At 45.4% G+C, this 19,378-nt stretch overlaps 1 protein-coding gene across 1 annotated transcript; it reads left to right on the top strand.

The window, feature by feature from the left end:
• The first annotated feature begins 1,044 nt into the window (after nt 1–1,044).
• Nucleotides 1,045–18,653, top strand: LOC122564647 (POU domain, class 5, transcription factor 3-like). The gene is made up of 5 exons (XM_043719737.1): nt 1,045–1,817; nt 2,223–2,334; nt 9,266–9,396; nt 13,357–13,521; nt 18,050–18,653. The coding sequence occupies exons 1-5, from the start codon at nt 1,149–1,151 to the stop codon at nt 18,293–18,295; spliced, it is 1,323 nt and encodes a 440-aa protein (XP_043575672.1). The 5' UTR covers nt 1,045–1,148; the 3' UTR covers nt 18,296–18,653.
• Nucleotides 18,654–19,378: the final 725 nt, after the last annotated feature.

Here is a 19,378-nt window from a genome sequence, read left to right on the forward strand (position 1 = left end):
AACCCGGTGCAATAAATGGTACTGTTTTGGGGGCAGGGCGGGGTTTTGTGATACAGTGGTAGAATTCTGTCTCCAAATAACCGAAAATATTTTTGTTTTTAAATGACAGCTAAGAAACACAAGTCCAAAAGGTGTCCAGATCAGCCTGCTCCACACACTGTTTACAAACCGTTTTTTTTCCCCTGAAACCCCTTTCTCTGTAAGTTGTTTGACTGGAGCCTTGATGTGAGGACTGTGCAAATGGGGGTGAAGTTCTGGTCGGAAGTGAAGCCCCGGGAGTCCCCATTCTCTCTGCGGCCCCAAGTGCAAAGGATTAGCGCTGGAACCGCACACAATGCTCAGGCGGCTGCTTTCATTAATTGTCCTGCAGCCTCTTACAAGGCTGCTCCCCCACTGTTCCTGTCGACAGGCGGCCCATAAATAAATCAACCCGTCTTCCCTCTCACCATTATACCATTATCTATTTACGATTTCAAAAAGAGAGAGAGTTGGGTGTTCAGACCCTTGTGTAAGGCTCATGGAGAGAGAGAGAGAGAGAGAGATCTTAAGAAATGTGTAACTTGTGGCATCACACTAGGAAAGAAGCATTACTTCATTCCCAATGTGCTCTTATCTGACTTGCTAACATTCAGAGAAAGATTTAAATAGTGATTTAAACTAAATTAGTACATTGAATGTGGCCGTTTTCTCTCCTCCCTTCAATGAGGAGCCTTTGTGTCCTTGCTAAATTCCTGAGATTAAGTTTATAATGTCCCTGTTAATGGACTGTGTCTCTTGCTCATGGGGTGGGGGGGATGGAAAATCTGTTAGTATCCATCCACCTATCACATCTAGATTGAACCTGCCCTTTGTATTTTCGTAGCTCGCAGCCGCTGAAATAAAAGCCAAGCTACCCCCCCCCCCCCTCCCCGCAACAACTGTCAATCACTGGGGGAAAGCATCAAGTTCATTTACACCTTCCCCCCTACCGCCAACCCAGCGCCAATAAGAAGGATTTCAATTAACACATTGATCCAATCAGACTGCCCAGTCAAGTGGAACCCACCCTTCCCTTCCTCTGGCTCAATGAGCTGCAAGTTTGAGGTTGGGTTGACCTCTACAACGATGGGCTTTTGTGGCTAGTGTGTGTTGGACTGCTTGCTTATAGAATGTCAGTCAGCCCTGGTCAGGGAGCTAATGGGGCCAGGTCAATCCAGTCTCCCGAGAGACCAACTCTGGTACCTTTTGGGAATGGGGTTGTCCAGGATGTGGGTGCCCAGTTTTATAAACCTGGTTACAATGGTCTCTCGGCCCAGTATCTCTTTCCTTTCCCAGCCCTGAAAGGGGAGTATGGGGGCCACTCTGAGTCTCCCCTTGGGGACTGTGCAGCAGTCTCTCACTCTGGTTACTGGTATCCCTTCCCTAGTACTGAGCCAGTGCCAAGCCATGGAAGCGGGCACCATTCCCAACTGGCAGCAGCTGGAGGATACATCAACCGGCCGGAGGTCAAAACCGAGAAGGAGAGCAGAGGTTACCCCCAGGAGGTGAGATACAGTTCACCCAGCGCCCCGGGCCCTTCCTACCCTCCCCGATGGGGTGGCCCATTCTGGCAGCCGGCCCTGGCCGCCCCCAGCAGCAACTCGAGCTCCGGCTCCTCCTCGTCGTCGTCGTCCACCTCCTCAGGGCCGCTTCCCAGTCAGAGCTATGGGCCCTTCCCCTCACCCCCACAGATGTACCCCAGTCCCTCCCAGCAAAGCGACAGCAGCCAGCCTGTCCAGTCCAACACTGGCTCCACTGAGACAACGAGCGAGGAAGGTCAATCCAGCGACAGCGAGGAGGTAACTCTCTATCTCTCTATGTTCAAAGGCATTCCCTGGCTAACAGTGTCAAACTTTGTATTCTAAGGATTGATGTGGTTTTTTTTTCTGTTGCTTGGGCTCCACCAGTATATCCTTTTAAAAAAAAATAGTATCCTAAACACTTCAGGCCTCCTCCTGCTTGCTCTCTCCTAATTTATATAATGTTTTTGAAAAGTTTGATCTTTCATTCATATGTGATGTTCCAACCCATGAGGTATGTCTGGATATTTTGAAGAGTTTGACTAGAGAACTCTGTCAGTCATTCAGTAATTCCAAGATCATGGTTGAGTGCAGTGGTTGTATTCACTGGGGGATGTTATTTCAATAATCTAAATTCTTGCTGTATGAACAGACCCTCCAATTTCATCCTCTTGTCTTTTAAAGGAGTACCCCACCAAAGAGAAAATGGAACAGTTTGCCAAAGAATTGAAACATAAGAGGATTACACTTGGCTTCACACAGGCTGATGTTGGATTAGCTTTGGGAAATCTCTATGGTGCGTGTCCCTTTGTGTTTTGAAGGAGTGATATTTTTGTTTATTGAGATATTTTGCTTTTAAAGCCACTAGTACTGTACTTTTAAACAGTGTATTGCCACTATTTTCAGGGGCAAATACTTTATGATTTGATACCGGATCTGGTGTTTTAAAATGTTACATGTCTTTTGAACTTGCCAACTTTACCTTAGGATGGTGACTAGTTCGGGCCAGTGATTTTTTTTTTCAGAAATGTGTTGATACAGTTTGTCAATTCAAAAGAATCATCTTTTTTTTAAAAAAAAATGCATCAAGGAGGTTGCAGCTGGTGAAAGTTGTTGGGGGAGACTGGTGAAAGAAACAGGTGAATATAGTGTTGAACTTTGACCCCTCGCGTTGTGCAGAATTGCAAGTGTCAGGATTATGTACGAAAAACTGAATCAGGAGTAGGCCATTCAGCCCCATGTATTTCCTCTAATGGCTACTCTTGACAATGGCCTCCTTTCCATTCCCTTTCTAGGCTGGATCCCTTTAGATTCTTGACTCCCCTTGTCAGACAAACCACCTCTGCCTTGAATGCATTTAATGACCCTGCCTCTGGGGAAGGGAAGGGTGTTCCAGCAATTTACAATCCTCCTAGAGAAATTCTCCTAATTCCTCTACTTTTGTAGGACTCTCCTGAAACCCTCAAAAGCAAAATAAGGCTATCCTTTCTATCTAATTGTACTGTTTGAAGTGCCTCTTGTCTTAAACAGTGTTGCAAAAAGTTCCATCATACCATTCAGAATCAGAATGAAATAATCTTTGGTAACAGTTCCTATGGTAGCGGAGTCATAATGGCTTCCACAATGATGAGGTGCCAGGCAGCAAAGCCTGAAATACCGAGAGCCTCACCTAGAGACCTGTGTAGGTGCCGAGCACATGTTGAAACTTGCCAAGCGATGAATGTTTTGGTTTCAATGGTGAAAGGGAATGGAGCAATTTGGACTTGAACAATATTTTGAAGATGATAGAACCATCAGTATTCCTATGCTAGTGGATTTTGGTCAGATAATGAAATGGCCTACTGGTGATGGTCTGATATCATTGCTGCAGATTCTGTGCTGTTGAGCAGTGGCTCATGAAATTCCCAGAGGTTATAGCGATATGGACACTGGGACTACAGCACTTGAAAGTGCTCTCTCGCATTTTATCTGTTGAGGGTAATCTAACCAAGCTGTCTACCCACTGAGTTCCTCTTGCCTGATCAGGCACGGCTCACTGGAGACTAAACCAAAAACCTGTGGTGCTGCAAATCAGACAAACGAAAATTGCTGACAAAAGATGGGTCAGGTAGTATTTCAGGTTCCGTAACACTTCAGAACCTGAAATGTTATTTCTTCTCATTCTCACTCCCATTCCTTCTCTCCAGATGCTGTCAGACCTGCTGAGTTTCTCCAGCAATTCTGTTTTTTGGCTTCACTTATTTGCTTAGGTTATTTTTCCTCCCCTTTTTGTTCCAATTGGAATTGAATCCATGACCCTCCACTTAATGGCTCTAGATTTAGCTGTTGGTGGAGCATGTTATTACATTCATCATCCTCGTCATTCAGGGACTGGAAGCTAGGGTTCTCCTTGAAGCAGACTAAGTCAAGAGATTTAATGAAGATCTCCCAAATTGTGAAGAACTTGAGCATAAATTGTTTTTCACTAAAGTGTCAATAACTGAAGGGCACAGAATGAACCCAATTAACGAGCATCAGGAGATTATCCATTACTCAAGGGATGTGAGGGTCACTGGCTAGGCCAGCGTTTGTTGTCCATCTCTAGTTGCCCCTGAATGTGTGGTAGTGAGCTGTCTTCTCGAACTGCTGCAGTCCACCTGCTGTGGGTAGACCCACAATGCTGTTAGGGAGATAATTCCAGGATTTTGACGCAGCAACAATGAAGGAACGATAATATTTTTCCAAGTTGAGGTGATAACTTGTTTGCCTAGGGAGTTGGGATCTGGAAGACACGACCTGAAGAATGGATTTAAAAACAACTTGAAAAACTTGCAGAAGGAATTTGAGGAACACTTGAAGGGCTAAGCAGGTTAGCAGAGCTGTGTGAGGCCGTAGAGACTGGGCAGTGGAGACAATTAACTAGCTCGAGAGCAAGTTCAGATGCAACGAATCAAACAGCCTCCTGTATCAGTGTATGATTCTTAAAGATGTTTCTTAGTTTGTGACTGTTGTGATTGCAGTTCTGTTGTTGCAGTTTGCCTTCCTAGCAACCAATGAGATGTTTTGATAGTGGGTTTTGTAGTAGTCTTTGACAAAGGAGCTGGCTTTTTTTAAATTGAATATGAAATTCCATGTGATTTTTTTACTGGAACCTGTGCCTAACAGGGCCTTAGCTTACTGACCCAGTTGAATGTTTTCTCTCTGTATTAATGTAGATTGTGTGCTTGAATAGAGCTCACATTTACAATTCTTCATGATCATTTGAGCCACATGGCTGTTCAGTGTTTGGTTTGAAGTGATGCTCTATTCATTTGGGAATAATAGTATTCCTGCTGTGACCTCGGTTCAGAAAGCAAATCTGGGTTAGATTCTCTGTCTGCTTAGACAATAGTCCAGCCACCCAGGTCACTGTCCTGAGTATGTACTGACACTGAGTGGGGCAAACTAATTTTCATGCAAATGTTTCAAATCAAACAATCAAGAATGTGGTGTTATTTGACTGTATATCCTGTTATCATTGTTTTTTATAAGAGCAAAATATTTTAGATGCTGGATATTTGAATCAAACACAGGAGACACTGATGTCAAATATTTGAAGTAATAGTGAGTCAACTCAATGTTGACTTTTCTTTCTTTTCCCCAATAATAGGGTCATAGAGATGTACAGCACAGAGACAGACCCCTCGGTCCAACTGGTCCATGCTGACCAGGTATCCTAACAATCTAGCCCAATTTGTGAGCACTTTGCCCACATCCCTCTCAACCCTTCCTACTCATATACCCATCCAGATGCATCCTGAAAGTTGTGTTGCACGTAGATAGGATAGTGAGGAAGACATTTGGTATAGAACATAGAAAAGCACAGCACAGAACACACTGTTGTGCCGATTTAATCCTAATGTAAAATAACCTGCACACCCCTGAATTCACGGGTGTCCATGTGCGTGTCCAGCAGGGGCTTGAATGTCCCTAATGACTTCTCTATTGGTCAGAGCATTGAGTATAGGAGAATAGAGGTGTGTTGAGCTGTACAGGATGTTGATTAGGCCACTTTTGGAATAGTGTGTGCAATTCTGGTCTACTTCCTATCAGAAGGAAGTTGTAACATTTGAAAAGATTTATAAGAACGTTGCCATGGTTGGAGGGTGTGAGCTGAAGGAGAGGCTGAATAGGATGGGGCTGTTTTCCCGAGAATGTCGAAGCTGAAAGGTACTGCCACTCCGCCCATTGGATCAAGATACTGTTGTAATCTGAGGTGACTTTCTTTGCTGTCCACTACATCTCCAGGTTTGGTGTCATCTGCAAACCTATTAGCAATACCTCCTATGTTCGCATCCACATTTATATAAATGACAAAGCAGTGAGCCCAGCACCGATCCTTGTGGCAAATCACTGGTCACAGGCCTCCAGTCTGAAAGTAACCCTCCACCACCACCCTCTGTCTTCTACCTTCAGGCCTGTTCTGTATCCAAATGGCTAATTCTCCATATATTTCATGAGACCTAACCTTGCTAACCAGTCTCTCGTGAGAATTTTGTTGAATGACTTAACTAAGTCCATATAGATCACGTCCACCACTCTGCCCCCATTATCCTCTTTGTTATCACTTCAAAAAAACTCAATCACATTCGTTAGACATGATTTCCTGTGCACAAAGCTAAGTTGACTATCGCTAATCATCCTTGCCTTTCCAAATTCGTGTAAACCCTGTCCATCAGGATTCCCTCCAACATGTCAGGCTATAGTTCCCTGGCTTTTCCTGACCACCTTCTTAGATTCCAGCACTTTCTGTTTGTTCCTGTTGACACCATCTATTTAACCTTTTTGGCTGACATACCACCACCTGCCGTCTAACCCTAACTTCATTCAAAACATAGGCCCTCTAATCCTGACTTGTACCAACTGCTGTCAGCTCCCTACCTGCCGATCTATATTCACTTCTCAGCTCCTTCCCTGGCTCTAAGGACCTGTTGGGACTTGCTGCGATAGTACCCTGTTATGGGGAGATTGCTGTGTAAAAGTGAGAGAGAGAAACAAACTCTTTCTAAACCATCCGGCAAACAGGCTGGTTTTATGCTAAAGTTATGGATTCCATGAAAAGTTGTGATGTCTGGTTGTGATCTGTCCATCTGTTCCTACAGTTGGATACCAATGTCCTGCCCCCCCATCGTCCCACCCACCCATCGTGTGCCTCGTGGGTTATGTTGCCCCCTGTTGGTCCAGTTACCAGGTAGATCTGAAGCTGAGTGCATTGTCCCTTTCTGTAGTCGCCCTCTTCTGCTTCAAGTCTCTCAGTAAATCATTTTCATACTTGGAAATCATCTTGGAAAACTAGTGTTTCTCTAACTTCCTGCATTTGAGAACCAACCAGTCATATGTCCTTTTTCCATCCTGGAATCTTTTATCTCTGCCATTAGTCAGAAGTCTGGAAGCTTATCAAAGGCTTTCTGTAAATCCTTGATGTACGGTGGAAAACATTGTTCAGTGTACAATTTGCCAGTACAAATGTATTAAAAGCTGGTTTGTAATCGGGAAGGGCATCGAAGGTTAATCGGGGAAAGGCAGGAGAGTGGAGTTGAGGGTTATCCAATCAGAGATGAGCTCTGGTAGAGCAGACTGGATGGACTGATTTCACCCTTTTAATTTATGGTTGCCAGCTGTTTGAGAAATATTTCAAATGAATTGTTGACCTTTTTTTGGCAATTCTGTAATTTATTGACGTAAGGGCCAAGTATAGTCCTTGGGTGCACCAGGGCAAAGATGATTAGACCAGAGATGCAGGCAATTTAGTCCTGAATTTAAAGTCACTTGTTGTGATTGTTTCATTGTGAAAACACTATGGAAAGATGTCTTAGAGCCACAGATGTACAGCACAGAAATACCTCTGGTCCAACTTGTCCATGCTGACCAGATATCCTAAATAAATCTAGTCCCACCTGCCAGCACCTGGCCCATGTCTATCTAATCTCTTCCTATTTGTATACCCATCCAGGTGTCTTTTTAAATGTTGTAATTGTACCAGCCTCCTCCACTTCCTCTGGCAGCTCATTCCATACATGTACCACCCTCTGCGGGAACAAGTTGCTCCTCTGGTCCTTTTTTATAAATCTATTTTCCCCTCTCACCCATAACCTATGCCCTCTACTTTTGGACTCCCCACCCCAAGGAAAGATCTTGTCTATTTACCCTATCCATGGGAAGGGGAAGGATAATGTGGAGAAATTATTCACTTTTAGTTGGAAGAAGTAAAAGCTCTACTTGAATGGATTCTGAAAAGATTTACAAGGATGTTGCCAGGATTGGAGGGTTTGAGCTACAAGGAGAGGTTGAACAGGCTGGGGCTGTTTTTCCTGGAGCATCAGAGCCTGAGGGGTGACCTTATAGAAGTTTATAAAATCATGAGGGGCATGGATAGGGTGAATAGCCAAGCGCTTTTTTTTTATTTCTCTAGGATAGGGGAGTCCAAAACTAGAGGGCATAGGTTTAAGGTGGGAAGAGGCAAGATTTAAAAAGACTGAGGGGCAATTTGTTCAGTGGTGCGATCAGAAGAAGTGATGGAGGCTGATATAATTACATTTAAAAGGCAATTACAGGAATAGGAAAGGTTTAGAGGAATATGGGTCAAATGCTGGCAAATGGAACTAGATTAGTTTGGGATATTTGGTTGGCATGGATGAGTTGGACTGGAGAGTCTGTCTGTGCTATATATGTCTGACTCATAGACTGTCTGGTTGTGTATAAGGCCAATAGGATGTTAGCCTTATTTGCATTGATAGGGCGTGCAGGAGTAAGGGAGTCTTGCTATTTGTTCTGCAGGTTTTAGGTAAGACTGTACCAGAGTACTGGACATGTCTGGTGAAGGGTCTGTTTGGTAGGTGCCTATGGAAGGTTCATTAGGTAAGGTCCTCCTGAGGGGAGGAGAGATGGAATCTAGTGGCCTTGTACACTCCAGAGTTTAGAGTGAGAGGTGATCTAATTGGGACGTAACATTGAAGGGACATGACAAGGGAGATCCAGCTGTTCACTGGCTGGTGATTAACAAACTAGTGGGCAAGGATTCAGGATAAGGGATTGGCCAGCATATCGGACTGAGATGAGACCTTTCTGTACTGTGGTCTAGATGTGGTTGCAAGTGTTCAGTATGCTGTCCTATCTTCCCACCCCACCCCTGGGTGGAACAGTAGGACTGTTCATTTTAATTAATTAATCTTGCTGAAAGGCAGTTCAGGCTTGGATCTGTGTGACCACTTCCCTGTTCCCAGTTTTTGTTCTGTGTTCAGATGGGAGCTGCAATGAGGTGGTTTTCATCCTCGCCTGACATCAACATTCACTCTCTCTCGAGGGAAGGGATAGCAGTTCAAAAAGCAATTCCTTTCCCTTCTGTTCCTTACTGGTCTGAACCAGACAATATTGTAGGGCCAGTGATAACAGCTCCATCCCCATTCCGAACCTCCCATGGGGAGATGAGATTGCTGCTGTGTAAAACAATAGCTGCGATTGCTGTGTTGGACATGTGTCTGGCTCGGTGTGTGTGTGATCTCATATATGGCCCAATATGAATCATTTCTGTTTAAACTTACAGGTTTGCACATACTTTAGTATTAGGTTGAGTTGTCAGTGAAAGGGCCACTTCCTGGTGCCTAGGCGTGCGCGCTTCTCTCTTTTTCTTTCCCCCCCCTTCAATAAAATAGTGCTCACTTAACACCTTGATACTCCTGGTGACAAAACTCCTTCCTCTGCTGTTCTAGGGAAGATGTTCAGCCAGACCACCATCTGCAGGTTTGAAGCACTCCAGTTGAGTTTCAAAAACATGTGCAAGTTGAAGCCAATACTTCAGCGTTGGCTGAATGACGCGGAGAATAATGGTGGCCTGCAGGAGGTAGGTGTCCTCTCAGTGTTTTAACACCCTGCTATCGAGGTATCTTCTGGATTGGGTAGGGCAGAGTCTCTACAAATGACTTTTCTGGAAATGTTTGAAGACTCGACATGGATTCTGTTGCCCTCTTTAATGGCAGTTTCTTCAGCATTTTGTTTTAACTTGCCTGGTGAGGTGTTTGGGAATTGTGATAATGTATTCCTGTTTCAATAACGTTGTTTGTCTGTGATTTGAAGTGCACATGAAAACTGGTTTAAAAACAAGTGCACTCATTACCTGTATTTAGATTCTGATACTTCCTGGTCTGTATGTTCATTATCCATCCGTATCTTATCCTCACTCTCTGAAGCAATGGTTTGGCATTCTCCTCGGCTGGTGCATTTGGCAAAATGTTGGACTCCAAGCTTGCAGTCTTTATTAAAGTTGGAACAGGTTTACCACACCAAACTACCAATATACCAAATGGGACAGGCTTTGAATGCCTCGAGTAACTCGATGGCATCCATGAGGTGCTGTGGGGCACTAACTGCAGCAGAATTCTACACTAATACAACCTGCAACCTCATGGCCTGCCATCCCCCCCCCCCCCCCCAACTATTACCTGATTCCTAATGAAGGGCTTTTGCCTGAAATGTCAATTCTCCTGCGTCCTCGGATGCTGCCTGACCTGCTGTGCTTTTCCAGCACCACACGCTTGACTATTACCATCAACCCAAGGGACCAGGCCTGGCTCAATGGAGAGTGCAGGAGGGCATGCCAGGAGCATCACCATGTATACCTAAAAATGAGGTGAAAGCCTGGTGAAGATACCAAACAGCGCTACTTCGTGCCAAGCAGCAAGTGATTAGAGCGAAACGGTCCCACAATAAATGGATCCGATCTAAGCTCTGCAGTCCTGTCGCATCCAGGTGTGAATGCTGGTGGGCAACTTGGAGGTGGAGGATTCACAAATATTCCTACTCTCAATGATGTAAGAGGCAAGAATGTCAATGCAAAAGATAAGGCTGAAGCAATCTTCAGCTACAAGTCCTGAGTAGATCAATCCTCCTCCAGTGGTCCCCTAGCATTATACATACCAGTCTTCAACCAATTTGGTTCACTCCTCATAAAATCAAATGGTTGGAGACACTGTATACTGCAAAGGCAATTGGCCCTGACAACATTCCAGTAATAGTATTGAAGACTTGTGCTCCAGAACTTGCTGCTCCCTGAGCCAAGCTGTTCTAGTACAGTTACAACACTGGCAGCTACCCAGGAAAATTGCCCAGGTATCACCTTTACATAAAAAGCAGGCCAAATCCAACCTGGTCAAATACTACTCCATCAGTAAAGTGATGGAAGGTGTCATCAACAATATTATCAAGCAGCACCTGCTCAGTGACATCCACTCAGCACCTGACCTCATTACAGCCTCAGTTCAAACATGGACAACAAGTGAGGTGAGAGTGACAGTCCCTTGACATCAAGGCTGCATTCAGAGTGTGGCATCATGGAGCCTTTACAAATCAGGGGGCAAACTCTCTGCTGGTTGGAGTCATACCTGGCACATAGATAATTGTGGTTGGGCAGTCATCTCTGCAGGAATTCTTCAGGGTAGTGCTCCCAGCGCAACCATCTTCAGCTGCTTCATCAATGACCTTCCCTCCATCATAAGGTCAGAAGTGGGGATTACACAATGTTCAGCACCATTTGCAATTCTTCAGTAACTGAAGAATTGCAAATGTTCAAATGCAACCAAATCTGGACAATATCCAGGCTTGGCCTGACAAGTGGTAAGTAACATTTGTGCCACACATGCCAGGTGATGACCATCTCTGATAATAAACAATAGGTGCAGGAGTAGGCCATTCTGCCCTTTGAGCCTGCGCCACCATTCAATATGATCATGGCTGATCGTCCTTAATCAGTATCTTGTTCCTGCCTTATCTCCATAACCCTTGATTCCACTATCCTTGAGAGCTCTATCCAACTCTTTCTTAAATGAATCCAGAGACTGGGCCTCCACTGCCTCTGGGGCAGAGCATTCCACACAGCCACCACTCTCTGGGTGAAGAAGTTTCTCCTCATCTCTGTCCTAAATGGTCTACCCCGTATTTTTAAGCTGTGTGCTCTGGTTCGCCACTCACCCATCAGCGGAAACATGTTTCCTGCCTCCAGAGTGTCCAATCCTTTAATAATCTTGTATGTCTCAATCAGATCCCCTCTCAGTCTTCTAAACTCAAGGGAATAAAGCCCAGTCGCTCCAGTCTTTCAGCATAAGGTAGTCCAGCCATTCCAGGAATTGACCTCGTGAACCTATGCTGCACTCCCTCAATAGCCAGAATGTCTTTCCTCAAATTTGGAGACCAGAACTGCACATACTCCTCCAGGTGTGGTCTCACCAGGGCCCTGTACAGCTGCAGAAGAACCTCTTTGCTTCTATTTTCAACCTCTTAGGAAGGCCAGCATGCCACCCAGCTTAGTATCATCAACAAATTTGCTAATGTTATTACTAATACCATCTTCTGTATCTTTAAAATATATTGTAAAAAGCTGCAGTCCCAGCACTGGTCCCTGCAGTACTCCACTGGCCACTGTCTGCCATTCTGAAATGGAGCTGTTTATTTCCTGTGTCCTCTGGACACAGGAAATAAACTTTGTTTCCTGTCAGGCAACCAACTTTCAATCCAAGTTAGTACTTTGCCCCCAATACCATGCGCCCTAATTTTGCTCACTAACCTCCTATGTGGGACTTTATCAAAAGCTTTCTGAAAGTCCAGGTACACTACATCTACTGGATCTCCCTCTTCCATCTTCAGAGTTATATCCTCAAAAATTCCAGAAGAATAGTCAAGCATGATTTCCCCTTCATAAATCCATGCTGACTCTGTCCTATCCTGTTACTACTATCCAGATGTGTCGTAATTTCATCCTTTCATAATAGACTCCGGCATCTTTCCCACCACTGAGGTCAGACTAACTGGTCTATAATTTCCTGCTTTCTCTCTCCTACATTTCTTAAGTGGTACAACATTAGCCACCCTCCAATCTGCAGGAACTGATCCCGAATCTATCCAACTCGGGCAAATAATCACCAACGCATCCACGATTTCTCGAGCCACCTCCTTCAGTATCCTGGGATGTAGACCATCCGGCTCCAGGGACTTATCAACCTTCAGACCTAACGGTCTCTCCAACACCAATTCTTGGTAAATATAAACTCCCTTCAGTTCAGGTCCATCAGCCACTGTTACCTCCGGGAGATTGCTTAGATAAGAGACTATCTAACCACTGTCCCTTGATCAATGGTGTTGCCATCACTGAATCTCCCACTATCAACCTCATCTTTGCGCTTACTATTGACCAGAAACTCAACTGGACTCACCACATAAACACGGTGGCTACAAGACCAGGTCAGAGACTGGGGATATTGCGGGGAGTGACTCCCCAAAGCTGGTCCACCATCTAAAGGTACAAGTCAGCAGTGTGATGGAATATTCCCCACTTGCCTGGATGAGTGCAGCTCCAACAACACTCTAAACTTGACACCATCCAGGACAAAGTCTGTTTGGCACTACATCCACTCAGATAAGTGTTACTGTCTACAAGCTGCACTGCAGAAATTCACCAAGGATCCTCGAGCAGCACCTTCCAAACCCATGACCACTTTCTTCTAGAAGGGCAAGGGCAGCAGATACATGGGAACACCACCACCTACAAATTCCCTTTGAAATCATTCACCATCTTGACTTGGAAATATAAGTGCTGGGTCAATATCCTGAAATTCCCTTCCGAGGGGGCTTTGTGGGTCTGTATGAGCTGTAGTGGCTCAAGAAAGTGGCTCACCATCACCTTCTCAAGGGCAACACATGAGCAGTAAATGCTGGCCCAGCCAGTGGGGGAAGGTACGTGTGTGTGCGCGCGCGCACTATTTCGTCTTTGCATTCAAAAGTCCCAAATGTAATAATTGCTCATTTTCCCTAGATTTGTAACATGGAGCAGGTTCTGGATCAGTCAAGGAAACGGAAGAGAAGAACCAGTATTGAGAACGGTGTGAAGAGAAACTTGGAGACCTACTTCATGAAGTGTCCTAAGCCTACCAGTGAGGAGATCTCCCAGATTGCTGAAGATCTCTGCTTAGACAAAGAGGTGAGTGATTTGCTTATTTAATGACCAGCCTTTATTGCATTTTCAAATGTGTACACACTTCAGGGATATTATCTGTAACCCATTGCCAAACGTTTGGTGATGGGCTACAGATATTGGGACAGTTCAGGCCAAATGCAACAATTTGACAGATTCTGTCTTTAATCGTAAAGAGCTGGATTGGTTTAGGGAGGAAACTGGAATCTGTGTTGTCAGAGCTTCTGGGAATCTTGTGTGGAAGAGGCCAGGATTGAAGCAGCCTTGATCATTGTTGCAGGGTTGGGAGAGATTTAGGTGATGTGTAGGAATTTGAAAAGGTGCTGGTACCAAAATGGTGGTACTGCCTAGTTCGCAGCCTCCTTACCAAGTTGCATTCTTTCAGAAGTTTGGCTGCAAAGCAATAGGGCTATCCTGTGTTTGTGAAAAATGCTACGTAACAGCACGCCTTTATTATCACATCACTCTGGGCTTCTAGATGTCATTGAGGATTATCACATGGACTCATGGGGGAAATGGCGAAAATGGTATAGAAATGGGAAGAGAAACCCATACAGTAATTCTTTTAGTTCGGACTTGATCAATGCAAATGGAACCCGACAGGTACTACTTATCTACTTGAGAGGAAAGGTTTATAGTTAAGAGTATATTTGCGATTTTGATAAAGGCTGTTTGTTATGGAACAGGTAGAAACCGGATAGAGGCTTTTGAAAGGAGCTCTGGTAATGAGCATGGATCTGGGTAGTGACAACTCATCACCTCAGGGGATCTCCCATCCACCGCCTCCAACCCCATATTCCCACAACCCCGCACTGCCCGCTTCTACCTCCTGCCCAAAATCCACAAACCCGACTGCCCCGGCCGACCCATTGTCTCCGCCTGCTCCTGCCCCACCGAACTCATCTCTGCATACCTTGACACGGTCCTGTCCCCCTTAGTCCAAGAACTCCCCACCTACGTTCGGGACACCAACCACGCCCTCCATCACCTCCATGATTTTCACTTCCCCGGTCCCCAACGCCTTATCTTCACCCTGGACATCCAGTCTCTATACACTTCCATCCACCATCACGAAGGCCTCCAAGCCCTAAGCTTCTTCCCCTCCCGCTGACCCAACCAGTATCCTTCCATTGACACACCCTCCTTCGACTGACTGAACTGGTCCTCACTCAACAACTTCTCTTTCCAATCCTCCCACTTCCTCCAAACCGTAGGAGTAGCCATGGGCACCCGCATGGGCCCCAGCTATGTCTGCCTCTTCATAAGATATGTGGAACAGTCCATCTTCCGCAGCTACACTGGTACCACCTCCCACCTTTTCCTCTGCTATATCGATGATTGATTGTATTGGTGCTACCTCGTGCTCCCACGAGGAGGTTGAACAGTTCATCCACTTCACCAACACCTTCCACCCCGACCTCAAATTTACCTGGACCGTCTGAGTCCTCTCTCCCCTTCCTAGACACCTCCATTTCTATCTCGGGCAACCGACTCAACACAGACATTTACTACAAACTGACCGATTCCCACAGCTACCTAGAATACACCTCCTCCTACCCTGCCCCCTGTAAAAACACCATCCCATATTCCCAATTCCTCTGCCTCTGCCACATCTGCTTCCAGGAGGACAAATTCCACTACCGAACAACCCAGATGGCCTCCTTCTTCAAAGACCGCAATTTCCCCTCAGACGTGGTTGACGATGCGCTCCACCGCATCTCCTCCACTTCCCGCATCTCCACCCTTGAACCCCGCCCCTCCAATCGCCACCAGGACAGAACCCCCACTGGTCCTCACCTACCACCCCACCAACCTCCGGATACATCGTATCATCCTCCGTCATTTCCGCCACCTCCAGACAGACCCGACCACCAGGGATATATTTCCTTCTCCACCCTTATCAGTGTTCCAGAGAGACCACTCCCTCCGCGACTCCCTCGTCAGGTCCACACCCCCCCACCAACCCAACCTCCACTCCCAGCACCTTCCCCTGCAACCACAAGAAATGCAAAACTTGCGCCCACGCCTCCCCTCTCACCTCCCTCCAAGGCCCCAAGGGATACTTCCATATCCGCCACAAATTCACCTGCACCTCCACACACATCATTTACTGTATCTGCTGCACCCGATGTGGTCTCCTCTACATTGGGGAGCCAGGCTGCCTACTTGCGGAACGTTTCAGGGAACACCTCTGGGACACCTGCACCAACCAACCCAACTGCCCCTCCCACTCCGCCAAGGACATGCAGGTCCTTGGCCGCCTCCATCGCCAGACCTTGACCACACGACGCCTGGAGGAAGAGCGCCTCATCTTCTGCCTAGGAACCCTCCAACCACACGGGATGAATGTAGATTTCTCCAGTTCCTCACTTTCCCTCCACCCACCTTATCTCAGTCCCAACCTCTGGATTCAGCACCGCCCTCTTGACCTGCAATCTTCTTCCTGACCTCTCCGCCCCCACCCCCCTCTCTGGACTATCACTTTCACCCTCCCCTCCTTCCACCTATCGTATTCCCAGCACCCCCCCACCTTTTATCTCAGCCCACTTGGCACACCAGCCTCATTCCTGAAGAAGGGCTTATGCCCGAAACGTCGATTCTCCTGCTCCTTGGATGCTGCCTGGCCTGCTGTGTTTTCCAGCACCACACGTTTCAATTCTGGTCTCCAGCATCTGCAGTCCTCACTTTCTCCTCGTGACAACTCCGCCTGGGAGATTGGTAGTGGTTTGCAAAGACTGGGCAATTTAAAATCTGAGCCAGTACTTGGTTTCTGACCAGAGCTGATGCCTAGGTACTGGATGTGTACGTAGACGTTGGTGTCTTTGTCCACCTTTTTGGAGTATCTAAACACTGAAAGCAACTGTTATATTGTCTTTGTATGTAATCGAGCCGAACGTAGGCAAGTTAGGGTCAGATGGACTTTTATTTTTAAAGAAAACAAGAAGCTTTGAGATTAAGCAGAGGCTGTTGTTTTTTTAGTCCTTGTTCCTGTATTACTGGATAGATGCGCTCTTCCTATGTTTTGCCCTTCAGTTATTTGTGTATGCTGACTGGCTTCAACAGCCATTTTTAGCTCTTCCCAAATCTAACGAAACTTGACTGAATTAAACCTATCGAATTGTTAATTTTGTATAAAAGCCAAGTACTGTAGGAATCTTAAATTATGAAGATGAATTTCCTCAATGCTCAGCAAACCAAACAGTCTCAGCCGATTTAGAAATTGATAAGTGTAATGCCTCTAGTCAAGAAAACCAGTAACTACAATAAGTTGGGCTAATGTCAGTCATGGGGTAAAACACTGGCAATCATCATACAGTAGGCTGTAGCAGAACAACTAAAATATGTTGAAGGAATCAGGCAGTGTCAACATTGGTGTATAAAAGGGAAATAGTGTTTGAATATAGTAGAGAGCTTTTTTTTCCTGAGGAAATAACCAGGACGGTTGATTAAAGGGGACCCTGTAGATGCGGTGTACTTAAGTTTCCAAAAAGCACTTGCTAAGGTTCCCAAAGGTTTCAAAACACTTTTCAAAGTTCTAACCTGTACAGAGGACTGACTGACTTTTTTTTAAAAAAAGTGTAAGGATAGATGGGTCATTTTCAGGTTGGCAAGCTGTTACTGATGGAGTGCATATGAACCAATGCCACGGTCTCCACTCCTTACAATCACTAGCAATGACTTGGATGAAGGAGGCAGAGTGTGTGGTTACTAAATCAATTGAGGGAGGGGGGGGCTGCAAAAAGTAAATTGGAAAATTCCGGAGAGGGCATATGTCTGTAAACAATTGAAGATAGATTGTAAGGTTTGGCAAGAATTTGGCATGTGGAGAGTGAAATTGAGAGGTTTGGCAGGGAGAATGGAAAAGCTCTAACACAGGTACAGGAGATGTGTGCTCTGGTTCTTGCAAAATGCAGTTAGTATGTAGATGCAGCAAGTGATTTGAGGCAAATCAGCTGCTGATGTTTACTCCAAAAGGAATTGTTCAAGAAGGGGAAATGGGTGTCATGGATAACTTAACGGATGTGCAGAGGATATTTTCTGTCGTGGGGAGGAATCCAGAACTAGGGCACGTTAAGTTTGGCACCACCCATTTCAGACTGACTTGATGGGCCATTTTTGTTCTAAGGGCTGTTCATACATGATCAGAGTGCAGTGTAGGCTGGGTCTCTGGACTTGCTCATCCAATCAAAATCTTGATAACCAGGGACTCCAGAGGAGCAGATAGGAATGAGATGAGACAGCAGTTAGCCATTGCTTTGTAAATGGCAGAGCAGGCTCAAGGTGCTGAAAAACCTCCACCTTAAAACTTATGCTCCTGGAGGCGATGGCACAATGGTAATGCCAGTGAATTAGGAACCCACCACGCCAGGAGATTGCTCTGAGACGAAGGGCTCAAATCCAAGCACAGTTTGAGTTCAGTTAACCAATCTGGAATTGAAAGCAAGTCTGAGTAATGGTGACTGGATTAAAATAAAAAGCATTTGGCTCGCTGATCCTTCTTGAGACTGATCTTTTTTTTCTGACTTTTCTGTAGGTGATCAGAGTTTGGTTTTGCAATAGACGACAGAAAGGGAAGAGGATGACTCTACCGTGTATGGAAGAGAACGATGTACAGATTCCTGAGGGGAGTCCACTCCACCTGTCTCCCGGTGCTCTGATGTTACCTGAGCCCACAGCAACCCAAGGATACAGTGCAGCTATGGTGCCACCTCCCATGTATATGACCCCCTTCCCTCAAGCTCTGCACCCGGCTGTCTCCATGGGCAACCACACCAGTTAGAGGGTCATCTGACTCGAGTGCATGGACCTATGATTCTAATGATGTGTTGATAGAACCAACCTGAAAGTCTAAACTAGGAACTAGGTGAAGGATTCATTTGGTACTAAATCTTAACCCAGCCTTTTTCTCTCTGATTCTCCCTTTGCTCAACTTCAATTCCAAATGGGATTTGAGCACTCGAGCTCATTTTGAGAAATATTTAATGGGAATTCTCTAACTTATTGGAATACTTTGTGGCTTTTAATGTATGGAATATTTTACAATATATTTCCTCTGTTTTTCTTACAGTAGGTCTAGTTCTCTTTACATGGAAGATGATTCTGAATATTTTAAATGATTTATAACATCCTTTAAACTATCCAGTGCTGTTGAATTACTTGCTGTTGAAAGTTCCTTTCAGATGGGGCCTGTTCCAGAATGCAAGGCCCTGCCTCAATGAATCACTATCATAAACTTATCAATGTGTCTGAAATCAGCTTCCATTATTCCCAGAACCTCTTTAATTTGTGAAACTGTCCATCCCAAAATCTGTTTGCTTCAAATGCATAATGTTGATTTTTTTTTTTATTTTTGGTTTCAAATATCCATCCCTTAGACAGGAATCTGCCAAGTCAGTGTTTTAAGAGATTGGAAAGGTTTAATTTGTTTTTTGAGGTTTTTCCAGAAGGTTACACACACGGTGAGGCTGATTGTGTTCACCAGGTGGGGCTGTTTCACAAAGGCCAGTCTGGTGGCTGGTATAGGGCCTGAGGGTGTGTTTCTGAAAATTAGCTGGCTCAGGAGAGCTCTGAGCCATCAAGAAGGCCTAAAGGATAAGCCCAGAACCTCGACACACAGTCCAAAAATAGGTAATGTTGCAATCTGCTTTGTTGTCAGATGTGAAAGTTTACTCAATAGGACTCAAGCCTGCCCTACTTCAGTTCGATTGCCTGAAGACTCCCTAACCCCAAGGCTATGAGCAAGAGATTTTGTCTTGATGTGATCTCTGAGGACTTGATGAGCCAGCAGTCTAAATCTGTAGCTGTCTCTGATCTGTTTAATGCTTTGTAGGGTTGAGGGGTGGCAGAGCATGGAAGTTGAAGA

Source organism: Chiloscyllium plagiosum, chromosome 30 (genome assembly GCF_004010195.1).
Source record: "Chiloscyllium plagiosum isolate BGI_BamShark_2017 chromosome 30, ASM401019v2, whole genome shotgun sequence".
NCBI classification, from domain to species: domain Eukaryota; kingdom Metazoa; phylum Chordata; class Chondrichthyes; order Orectolobiformes; family Hemiscylliidae; genus Chiloscyllium; species Chiloscyllium plagiosum.

What these genes read in the sequence shown, in the direction of transcription:
- LOC122564647 (XM_043719737.1), top strand. Translation starts at nt 1,149, where the DNA reads ATGTCAGTCAGCCCTGGTCAGGGAGCTAATGGGGCCAGGTCAATCCAG. An exon ending in AGCTTTGGGAAATCTCTATG is followed by an intron (nt 2,335 to 9,265) that starts GTGCGTGTCCCT and finishes CTGCTGTTCTAG; the next exon opens with GGAAGATGTTCAGCCAGACC. An exon ending in ATAATGGTGGCCTGCAGGAG is followed by an intron (nt 9,397 to 13,356) that starts GTAGGTGTCCTC and finishes CATTTTCCCTAG; the next exon opens with ATTTGTAACATGGAGCAGGT.